This window comes from Cnephaeus nilssonii (assembly GCF_951640355.1).
Source record: "Cnephaeus nilssonii genome assembly, chromosome: 7".
Classification (NCBI taxonomy): domain Eukaryota; kingdom Metazoa; phylum Chordata; class Mammalia; order Chiroptera; family Vespertilionidae; genus Cnephaeus; species Cnephaeus nilssonii.
Window position 1 is genome coordinate 40,567,189 of NC_137078.1, and position 12,401 is coordinate 40,579,589.

Consider the following 12,401-nt stretch of genomic DNA (forward strand, 5'->3'; position numbering starts at 1 on the left):
CCCAGTAGGGGGTGTGCAGGAGGCAGCTGATCGATGTTTCTCTCTCATCGATGTTTCTAACTATCCCTCTCCCTTCCTCTCTGTAAAAAATCAATAAAATATTTTTTTTTAAATGGCTGTGGCCACAGAGTGAGCAGGGGGCTTGGGTTTCCCCGGCAATGGAGGAAGCCAAGCTTTCAGCCCTCCCTGGCCTGCCCTGGCCTCCGCTCAAGGCTACAAAGTTTCAATTATAGAAGATAAATAAATCCCAGATACCAGAGCCTCCGCTTGGGTCACCGGGGGGCATGGCCAGCCTGCAATCCACCACAGGCCCATTGTCCAGGCCGCCCCACACCCCAAGGGAATCCCCGCCCTGATCTGGGACACCCTTCAGGGCAAACCAGCTGACCCCCACCCGTGCACGAGGCCTCTATCCTATCTAATAAAAGAGTAATATGCAAATTGACCATCACTCCAACATAAGATGGCTGCCCCCATGTGGACACAAGATGGCCGCCACAAGATGGCCAGCTGGAGAGGGCAGTTGGGAGGGACCAGGTCTTCAAGGGAGGGCAGTTGTGGGTGATCAGGCCAGCAGGGGAAGGCACTTAAGGGTGACCAGGCCAGCAAAGGAGGGAAGTTGGGGGTGACCGGGCCTGCAGGGAAGGGCAGTTGGGGGCAATCAGGCTGGCAGGGGAGTGGTTATGGGGTGATCAGGCTGGCAGGCAGAAACGATTAGGGGCAATCAGGAAGGCAGGCAAGCGAGCAGTTGGGAGCCAGCAGTCCTGGATTCTGAGAGGGATGTCCTACCAGGATTGGGCCTAAATGGGCATTCAGAAATCCCTCAAGGGGTCCCTGATTGGAGAGGGTGCAGGCTGGGCTGAGGGACACACCCCCGTGCATGAATTTTGTGTACCGGGCCTCTAGTATATTAATAAAATGTTTAACTTATACATATATTTTATACCCTAAATTAGTATAAAAATTAAAATAATGTTTATAATTATAGCTGTCCATAATAATTCTAAATTAGATTCTTTCCCTTCATTGAGGGCATAAAAATACAATTCTATAGAATTGAAAGGAACAAAGACATCAGAAGACATACAGATCAATGAAATCTAATTCAAGGTCTGCCTTCCTTGTTGGAGAAATAGTTAATTGGTGTGGATTGCAAGATATAAGAAAGGTCTTTATGCCAAAAAATACTTTTATCACTAGGAGGTGGTAAGTGCTATAGAGAAACACAACACACCAATTAAGAGGGATATGATAGAAAGTGGAATGGGGGTGAAGTTAGATAAGAAATCTCTGAGAAAGTGACATTTGAGCAATATCAAGAGGAGGTATGAGAACAAGCTCCAAAAAATCTGGCATAAAAAGGTTTCTGGCTGAGCAGTATTCCACTACATATATAGGGTGGAGCAAAAGTAGCTTTACAAATGTGAGTATGGGAAACACAGAGTTTATTCTTATATTATTATTTACTAGAGGCCCATTGCACGAAATTCATGCACTGGGGCGAGGGGGTGTCCCTCAGCCCAGCCTGCACCCTCTCCAATCTGGGACCCCTCGGGGGATGTCCAACTGCCGGTTTAGGCTCAGTCCCTCTTGCAATCCAGGACCACTGGCTCTTAATCTCTCACCTACCTGCCTGCCTGCCTGATCACCCCTAACTGCTCTCCCCTGCCGGCCTGATTGCCCCTAACCACCTCCGCCTCAGCTTTGGCCACCGTGGCTTTGTCCAGAAGGACATCTGGAAAGATGTCCAGAAGACATCCGGTCTAATTAGCATTTTACCCTTTTATTAGTATAGATTGTATTATTTCCATACAAACATTTCCCCACCCTGTTTATACCACATCATCTTTATCTAATCATCTATCAAAGACACTTTGGTTGTTCCCATGTCTTGTCAAGCCAAGATTTTGAAGAAGACAGAGGAGTGGGCACAATAGTTAGAGCTACTTTTGTCCTGGGTGTGTTTAGAACCGAATAGTGCCTTTGATGGCTTCATAAGGCTAGGGGTCAAAAGTAAGAATCTGTGGTCCACCTAAGGTAGGACTTAGGCTTTCAAAGGACCCCATTCTAGGAAGAAAAGGGGCATTCATACAAATTGTAGCCTAGCTTTACCTCATTCAAGAATATCTGTCATTGCATTTGGAATAAGATGCAGTTTCAATACTCTAAGCCTGTTATTCTGGAATTAATATACCAGGTCAATACTTTTTCAGCCTTAGTGTTTTCTATAGGCTAACTGTAGGCCCCATTTGATTCTCCTGGGCCTTCAGTGGAGACAGTCTTACACTGGCTGTAGGGATTTTAGTTTTTCCCACTTACAAATCTGATGAAGAAGCACAAAAATGATAATCATTTTTTGTACATTTTGCTTTCTGAAAATAAAAATAAAGCTTTATTATTTTTATTTTTATTATAATAAAGATATATTTTACCTCCGGGAGATTGCCATAGTTTCTTCTATTATTTAAAACAACATATTCATTTTAAGAAATATAGAACAGAATACACATATATCACATTAAGTCCAATTTTTCTATCAACTATGTAACTTTAGACAATTCACTTTAAGGTGTTCAGCACATCTTATCTGTAAAATGAAGCAATAAATTCAGCCACTCTATCATTTTTATAAAAATTATGAAATGCCTGCCTTTAGATTAATAGGTATGTGAAAATATATTTTCAGTATTAATTTTATATAATGCTTACACCTTCCCATTTATTCACTAAGTATAAATATTTCTATAATCTAAGTTACTTTACAGGTAAGATGAAATATATATTTAAAGTATGATAATTTGTAGAAGTGTTTCAAATATTTTAATATGATATTAAATGTCTTTATGGTTTACAATAAATTAATAGGAAAATATTGGATTGATCCAAATCTCGGATGCCCTTCAGATGCCATTGAGGTTTTCTGCAATTTCAGTGCCGGTGGTCAGACATGTTTATCTCCTGTTCCTGTGTCAAAGGTATGTATTGAATTTTAGAATACATGTCAGTAATTGCTCAAAATCAGTGAACAATAATTTTTAAAATTCTGTCACTTTAAATAATGCAAATTTTATGAATGGAAGCAACATATTGTTCTCTACCATATGTAAGAAAGAAATGTTTTGTTTTTGAAAAATAATCCTAGTTAATCTTGACATTTTTATTGTGTATTTTTATGATTGGTTTCTCTTGACTTACTCTACTTATTATGCTTTAAAAAAATTTTTAATGTGAACCATATGTTTTTATATAGGCACATACATTAGAAAATCCCTAAGCAGCTACAGGGGTTGTAACCAATAATCAGTTCCCTTAAATTTTACTGAAAATTATATTATCACTAGAGGCCCAGTGCATGAATTTGTGTATGGGTGGGGTCCCTAGGCCTGGCTGGCGATCAAGGCCTATCAAAGCCATTTCACCCAGTCCCTATTGGGGCAATCGGGGCCGGCAGGCCAGGGGGGGGGGGGTAGGACTGCGGGAGGTTGGCCGGCTGGTGGGGAGGGGCTGATCGGGGCCAGCAGGCCATGGATAGAGACCACTGGAGGTTGTCCCGCCACGGGAGATTGGCTGTAGAAGTGCACTGACCACCAGGGGGCAGCTCCTGTGTTGTGCATCTGCCCCTCTGGTCAGTGTGTGTCATAGTGACTGGTTGACCAGTTGTTCGGTCTTCAGTCGTAACAGTCACTTAGGCTTTTATATATGTAGATTACCTAAAATTTTACTGGAAATTATATTATCAATAAAAGAAAAATTTTGCCATAAAACTTGCCTTTTTTGTGTGATTGAGCACAAAATAACCTCCCATAAACATCCATTGACTATTGTTTAAAACTTCTTTCAAGTATAATTCTATAAATCAAATGTTTAGAATGAATGAAAGTTATCTTAGTGTCAGGCTGGATGTTATAACAAGCATTCATAAAACCTAAAGCTTAGTTCTATCTATAACATGTTGAAGAAATCAAAACTGCATTTCTTTTTCTGGTTAAACTATCTTAGTATTACCAAGAACTTATTTCTCATTGACCAAGAATGGATACATGTGCCTATTTGTGTTGTAACCATGAGTTTAAAAGCAGCAACTAAAATATACAGTCTGTTAGTCTCTCCAACTGTTTATTGTTAGACTGCTCTGTCATCTTAAAATATCCCCCTTCATTAACGAGGGTGTTTCACCAGTTCATCTCAATAGGCAATTACCATAAGTAAGCCCAAAGCAGAGGAAGGAAGGATTCTTCCATTTTTAGGAAATTTGTATATCTCTAATGAAGAGTGGCATAATAGTCCTGCTTCCCAAATATTCACATTATCATCTTCACTCCCCTGGATTTAGCCCATAGAAGAAAGGGATGCCGGGGTAATGCAAAGGAGATAGGAGCAGTGCACTTATTTCTGCGAGACTGAATCAGTTCTCCCATCTCTCCTACCCATGAGCTCAACTAGAGAAAGACTGGGAAGGTAGTGGAAAGCAAAATAGACTTAGAATTATGGACCTGGGTTCTAGTGTCTAGTCTGCTACTAATCTGGAAAATGATACTGTGAGCCACTAGATACTGTTCTAGGTCAATGACACTTGGCACCTCAGATCCTCATAACAATCCTGCCATGTCCATTTTATACCCAGCTTCATTAACATGGAGACTAAGGTTTAGAAAGTTTAAATATTTTACAGGTTTGTGATTCTCATCTGTTAAATGAAGGCATTTGAACTACTGAGACTCTAATGTTCCTTATGATGATCCTTTTGTGTTTTCATCCTATGTCCTTACTTTGTCTTTCTTTTCCTGGGGCTTTACTTTTTATGTTGTTGTTTTATTTTTTCCTTCTCTATTGCCTCCTAACTGATATTTTTCTAATTTTATGTTTGGAATTTAATATAAATTCCTCAGTAGGAACCATTTCTATTCACTTACATTATGAGCACATCTCTACATGAATAGTGCTAAAATAATAATAATAGTAATAATAATATTATGTCTAAAGCTTTAGAAAAATCTACTTCTTTGCCTAAGCCTTGAAAATATATAATTAGACCCTTGCTCCAGTTTTGCCCTCTATTATTCACTTTTTTAGTTAATGCTTGTTCATGCATTCATTCAATAAATATTTATTGATGACTCACTATATGACTGGAGCTGCTTTAGAGCTGGCATCACAAAGAATATAGGGCTCTCAGTTAAAGTTACTCAACCAAGCTATCATTACAACTTGTAGCTTATCTTTAGAAACTTTAAAAAAATCCTACAAATGGAAATATAGACAGAATTTATGATTTTTATGAAAAAATTAGTAAAGCATTAATCAACAACAAATTACTAATGCATTTTAGATAGCATTATGAAATCTGTCTTCATTTCTTTTTTTGTCTTGTCTGATAGCTTAGTGGTCTGCTGAAGCCAGCTCAGACTGGCTCTGGAGAGCCTATAGTTAACATCTCTTCCTAACTCCCTGTTCACTGATGCCACCTTGATAGCCTGAAATCAGCCATCCTGGGAGTTCTCACACCATGGAAATCAGACAATGCTATAAATCAGGAATTCCCACCCACCTACCTCTAATCCCCACCCCTGCAAGAGCCAGTGGTTAAGCATTTACCAGCACACCCCTGACTGACATTTAAATGCCAAGAAAAGTAGCTTTCTCAAGGCTATGTTTCAAGGACTTTTCTCAAGTTTCCCCAAACTATACATTTCTCAATTGCCACATCTTATAATATTTATATTGTTTCCATGACATTAGTTGGAGTTTGGAGTTGGAAAAGTCCAGATGAATTTTCTTCATTTACTGAGCTCAGAAGCCACCCAAATCATCACCATTCACTGTCTAAACACTAAAGTGTGGACAAGTGCTCAGACAAGTGGCTCAGGATTGCCTATTGGTTTCAAGGGATGGAATGGCCAGATTTTTGAAGAAAACACTCTACTTGAACCTAAAGTGCTTTCAGATGACTGCAAGGTAAGGGAATGGCACTTTTAGAATTGTTCAACATAACTAACTTAAAATTGATAAAACTATAAAATTTAAAAATTGAGAATAAGACTTTAATTACAAACTGCTGATACAGAAGGGTAGCAGGTGTTAATGTTCTGATTTATAATCACCCTATATTTTTCAAAATCAGTCATTTGCTTATGTCAAGTCTTGTCAACTTTAGTCACATCCATTGGTCGTCCATAGATTTTATATGCAAAATAGGTGTTAATACATAAATTTAACTTTTAATTTTTATTTCCTATATGAGATAATTATATCTCAGCTAGATAGAGATAGAAGATGAAGTAGATGATAGGTAGATAGATAGATAGATAGATAGATGATAGGGAAAATAGATAGATTTCTTTTATATATTTCACCACTGTGCTTCTACATCTCATTACTTCATGAAAAAACAGGTTATAGAAGCAAGGCTCTCAGTTAAAGCAAGGCTCTCATTTTTTTCAGTCTCTATACCTGATATCAAATATGGGCATAACTGCAAATTGACTGGCCCTACCAATCAATATTTGAATTATAGCCCTTTTTACTAAAAATAAATAATGAATGTTATGAAAATTCTATAATCCTATCTAATAAAAGAGTAATATGCAAATTGACCATACCTCCACTACACCCACAAGCCATGCCCAGCAGCCAATCAGGAGCGAGTATGCAAATTAACCCAACCAAGATGGCTGCAGCCACGGAGAGAGCAGGAGGCTTGGGTTTCCCCAGCAATGGAGGAAGCCAAGCTTTCCACCTGCCCTGGCCTGCCTTGGCCTCCGCTTAAGGCTACAAAGTTTCAATTATAGAAGATAAATAAATCCCCCAAAAATTGGCAGCAGACACGGAGCTGGAGAGAGCAGGAGGCTTGAGTTGCCCCTGGCAATGGAGGAAGCCAAGTTTCTGCAGCCCTGGCCTGCCTTGGCCTCCATGAAAGGCTACAAAGTTTCAATTATAGAAGATAAATAAATCCCAACAAAAATGGCTGCGGCCACGGAGCAAGCAGGAGGCTTGGCTCCGCTCAAGGCTACAAAGTTTCAATTATAGAAGATAAATAAATCCCAGATACCAGGTCCTCCACTTGGGTCATCGGGGGCGTGACGAGCCTGCAAACCACCACAGGCCCCTCACCCAGGCCACCCCACGCCCCAAGGGAACCCCCACCCTGATCTGGAACACCCTTCATGGCAAACCAGCTGGCCCCCACCCATGCACCAGGCCTCTATCCTATCTAATCCTATCTAATAAAAGAATAATATAAAAATTGACCATCACTCCAACACACAAGATGGCTGCCCCCATGTGGTCAAAGATGACTGCCTCCATGTGGACACAAGATGGCTGCCACAAGATGGCCAGCAAGGGAGGGCAGTTGAGAGGGACCAGGTCTGCAAGGGAGGACAGTTGGGGGCAATCAAGCCTGCAGGGGAGGGCAGTTAGGGGTGACCAGGCCGGCAGAGGAGAGAAGTTGAGGGCAACCGGGCCTGCAGGGAAGGGCAGTTGGGGGGGACCCAGGCCTGCAGGGGAGTTCAGTTAGGGGTGACCAGGCCTGCAGGGGAGGGCAGTTAGGGGCAAACAGGCTGGCAGGGGAGCAGTTAGGCATCAATCAGGCTGGCAGGCAGAAGCGGCTAGAGGCAATCAGGAAGGCAGGCAGGCGAGCAGTTGGGAGCCAGCAGTCCTGGATTGTGAGAGGGATGTCCCAGATTGGAGAGGGTGCAGGCTGGGCTGAGGGACACACACCCCTGTGCACAAATTTTGTGCACCGGCCCTCTAGTTTTAAAATATTTTGCTATAGATCAGATATTGGCAGACCAAATCTAGCCCACCATTTGTTTTTGTAAATAAATATTGGAATACAGTCATACTCCTTTGTTTATTTATTACCTACTAGAGGCCTGGTGCACCATTCATGCACTGGTGGGTCCCTTGACCTCGCCTGCACCCTCTCGCAATCCAGGACCCCTTGGGGGATGTCAGATAGCCAGTTTCAGCCCTATCCCTGCAGGCCTAATCCAGACAGGAGGGAGCCTGATCCTGTGCATTGAGCATCTGTCCCCTGGTGGTCAGTGCGCATCATAGCGACCAGTTGACCAGTCAACCAGTCATTTGGTCCTTCGGTTGCTTAGGCTTTTATATATATATATATATATATATATATATATATATATATATATATATATATATATATGTACATACATATATATATATATACACACACATACATATACATATATATATATTTATTTATTTATATGTATGTATATATATATATATATTTAGAGAGAGAGAGAGATACCTGTTGTCATACTACAATAGCAGAATTGAGTAAAAGCAACAGAACCTACAACATTTATTATTTAGCCCTTTACAAAAGAGTTTGCTGACTCCTGTTACAGAAAATAGAGTTGTCTGCTTTACATACTTATTACTAATGAATTTAAGTGTTCTGTATTGTGTACTGTGAAGCCCATAATTTGATACCTGTGGCAATTTTCAGGGAACACTACATTTTCATAACATTTCCAGATAAGTAGTGCATGAGTATTTGAAAAATCATAGACAGTCAGAAGCATATGGCTCATTCTGTATAAGTAAAGAGATCAGTTTTACCAACAAATTCATTTAACTTTTACAATTTTGTCCAGAAACCTTCAGGGACTCACTACTATCTCTGAGTCACAATCCAAACTTATCAGCTCTTTATTCAGCGCTTAGAACAGTCAGTCCCAACCTACATTTCCAGTTTGGGCTTTCACTCGCTTTCTACCCTAAACTATGGCCAAACTGATCTATTCTTCATCATCATCATCATCATCATCATCATCATCATCATCATATCAACAATTCCTACTTATTGGGGGCTTATTATATGGCAAGTACCATGTATCACATACATTATTTTATTTAATTATAACAGCTTCGTGAATAAATTATTAGTCTCATTTTATAGCTAAGAAAACAAAGGCAGAGATCATACAGCTAATGCCACACTATACTGGTAGGGATTTTTAATTGAAATCTCATTTAGTCTTCACAACCCTGTGAGGTAGTTTTTTATTATTCCCATTTTATATGTGAAAGAAGTGGTGGTACCTGGCTTTCTATTAATATCTCTTCCAGGACAAAATCTGTCCACTTAACCCCATGTTAGGATTAAGTGCGATCAAGCCAGCAGCGGGGGGCAGTTGGGAGGGACCAGGCCTGCAAGGGAGGGTAGTTGGAGGCAATCAAGCCTGCAGGGGAGGGCAGTTAGGGGTGACCAGGCCATACAACCACCTTCTACTTTTCCAGTTGTTTTAATTGTTGTTTTGTTTTGTTTTGTTTTGCTCATGTCATTTCCTACCTCTGAATGCCCTCCTCTATCTCTCTAACCAGGTGGAAATTTTAGACATACAAAAAGGCCCATCTTAAATTCTGAATTCGTGAAGCTTTCCCTGATTGCTTGGAAATGAGGAATTTCCAAGTGGTCAGGAAATGAGGAATTTAGTTCTCATTGTACATTATTTATACTGCACTTACTATGTATGGTCCTGTATTATGGCTATTTGTTTATGTTTTTCCTCTTACCACCTAGATTTATAAGCTGGTAAAATTCAGAAGCCAGACTAATTTATTCATCTTTATATTTCTCAAGCACTGTAAGAAAATAGAGGATCACATCTTATTCAACTGTCAAATATACTTAGTGTTCAATAAATATTGCTTAAAAGATTTAATAAGTTAAATCTGACAATATCTTACATACCAAACTCTAATTCTAGGTATCACATCTAGCATATATGACTTTAGTAATTTACCTTCTGTAAGCTTCAATTGCCTTAAGTTAAATCATCTCTAAAGTTCCTGCAAATTTTAAAATTTATATCATGATAATTTGGTGAATAAGTAAGTGAATGAACTCCTGAATAAAAAGTTTCACTAAACTAGACAATTGTGTTTCTCTATTTTGTTTTATTGAATCTTAATCATAGGCTATTTAATGTTATTTTTTTGTTCAATAATAGAATTTATCAGAAACCAAAGAGCATACAGTAATAAGAAAAACAGAAAGTCCTAGAAGGAAGAGAGGAAAGAAACTATATGAATAGTAACCACAGAATTGGGGAGTGAGGAACAGAAATCTAAGTGATAATTTAACAGAATTATAATTTACTCCTGAATGAAACAATTCTGGTTATTTTCTGCCTAAAATTCAAAAGGGTTGAGATAACTCATTTTCTTTCATTCAAGAAAAATGCCCATCCTAAAGAATTAGTCCCAAATAAAGGAACACAGGCAAGATACATATTAATTATATTAGAAATAGTGCAGCCTTCTATTTTATATCTGCTTTAATCATTCACAAACGACAGAAGCAGAAGGCTAACCTTAGCCTCTAAGACTGGAAAATCAGAATACACAATGTAATTTAGAGAAAGGAATAAGTCCATGTTTTCAATTATTCATAGTAACTGTACTATTTATTGAGCATGTTGTGCCAGGCATTGTTCTATACACTTTCTATTTATTATCTCTAATCCTTAAAATAAGCATACATTGTCTATGAAAAATCTTGTCTGCTGAGAATGACTTCTAAAGAAACAATTACATATTAAAGCATTTTGTTATTTTACAGATTCAAGATGGCAGCTGGCATAAGGCAAAATTCCTTTTTCACACCCAGGACCCTAATCAACTTCCAGTAATTGAAGTACAAAAACTTCCTCATCTCAAAGCTGAACGAAAGTACTACATTGAAAGCAGTGCTGTGTGCTTTCTCTAAGGTCTCTGAATTAGTTCTGAATTCATGCTGTTGGCCAGGTAATTGCTGTAGAGGGGAAATATAGACAGAAAGATACTATCATTATGAAATGCATGGAATAAAGCATTGGCTAAATCATAAAGAATCTCAGGAAGAAAAGATTTTCTCCTAAAATGGAGAAAAGTCATTCTTTAAAGGACTATAATTGATAAAGTATTTAATTCTTTTAAAAATTATATTGATCTGAGCTTTCTTAGAGAATTCCCTAGAACTGAAGATTTATAAACATGGAATTATTCAGGGTATCCTGTATTTTTTGACTGAGAGCAAAGTACCCATTAGACAGCTGGAGGTGCAGAGCACTATGGAGCAATACTGGCTAATGCTCCCAAATGTGCAATGCTTCTGTCTAAAATTATAAACCACAGTGTAATATGTCTTATTTTCCCAAATACTAAGCTGTATTCAGGTCCCCAATGGGCATATACATCTTAGCCGGTGGTACACTACCTCTTACGTGTTCCTTTTTTGTGTTGCTTGGTGCTCTTCTAAAACAAGGTGCTTGTGGCTTTCGTAGACAAGTTTATTTCTATGTCTTTGTCATTCTTTAAGAGTATATGTACTGGTTACATCAAGATTTGTTTTGGTTGTTAGTACTTATTTTAATTTGTTTGATCACATACTTAACAACAAGGAAAACATTATTTATGTGAAGTCTTTGTTCTATTTTAAAATTCTCTTTGTGGATAGGAATCAAAGCCAGTACATTGTAACCTGTGCTTATCACAAGAGAATTGGGAGGTTTCTTTTGTTCTTGTTTTATTTTTTAGTTGTTGTAAAAAATTGTTATAGGCCAGCTACATCCAGTAGTAGGTTTGGGTTAGATTTTGGGGGTTGTGATATACTGTTTTTAAAAACCCATGATCATCTGGAATGATACTTTATGTATATATATTTTGTAAAGTTTTAATTCAGCAAATCTTTTGAAATTGCTGCTGTTTTAAATTATAAAAACTTTATATTTCTGCTTTATAGAAATTATATATTTTGTAGTATTCATTGATTTTCTTTTACTGTTCTTAAGTTTAATGTGTTGGGACCTAAAAGAATTCAACTTACTAGTTTTTAAAGCAACATCCAGGAAAAAGAAACACAGTCTTTTGCCATTTAAAATAGACTCAGCCAATTTAGACTTTCCTTGTTGGCAGAGAAATGTTAGTTCAGTATTAAAAGAAAAATATTATGCCCTTGGTATATAGAAAAGCTTGTACATACATTATAAGCATACCTTTAGCCACAGCAAACCACAATTACCTATCTATAATAAAAATGTGCTTTAAATCTTTTTTTGGTGATATTTGTTTGTCTTCTTTTGTTGCTATATCCTTGCATTATTTATGATAGCACCTCTGGCATAGCCCTTCTATACAATATATGTTACACTATTAGAAAGTATGTGCTACAGCACAGCCAGCATGGCTCAGTGGTTGAGCATCGACCTATGAACCAGGAGGTCACAGTTCGATTCCTGGTCAGGGCACATGCCCAGATTGCAAGCTTGATCCTTAGTGTGGAGCATGCAGGAGGAAGCCATCAATGATTCTCTCTCATCATTGATGTTTTTATCTCTCTCTCCCTCTCCCTTCCTCTCTGAAGTCAATAAAATTATGTTTTAAAAAAG

At 38.5% G+C, this 12,401-nt stretch overlaps 1 protein-coding gene across 2 annotated transcripts in view; it reads left to right on the plus strand.

The window, feature by feature from the left end:
• COL24A1 (collagen type XXIV alpha 1 chain) overlaps window positions 1-12,019 on the plus strand; it is a 323,524-nt gene extending 311,505 nt beyond the window's left edge. The window contains exons 58-60 of one of the 2 annotated variants that reach the window (XM_079777790.1): window positions 2,866-2,975; window positions 5,740-5,955; window positions 10,595-12,019. In XM_079777790.1, coding sequence (XP_079633916.1) covers window positions 2,866-2,975; window positions 5,740-5,955; window positions 10,595-10,741 — 473 coding nt within the window. In that variant the 3' untranslated portion in view covers window positions 10,742-12,019. The remainder of the gene's footprint in view (window positions 1-2,865; window positions 2,976-5,739; window positions 5,956-10,594) is intronic. The other variant, XM_079777791.1, reaches the window with a different exon arrangement.
• The last annotated feature ends 382 nt before the right edge of the window (window positions 12,020-12,401 follow it).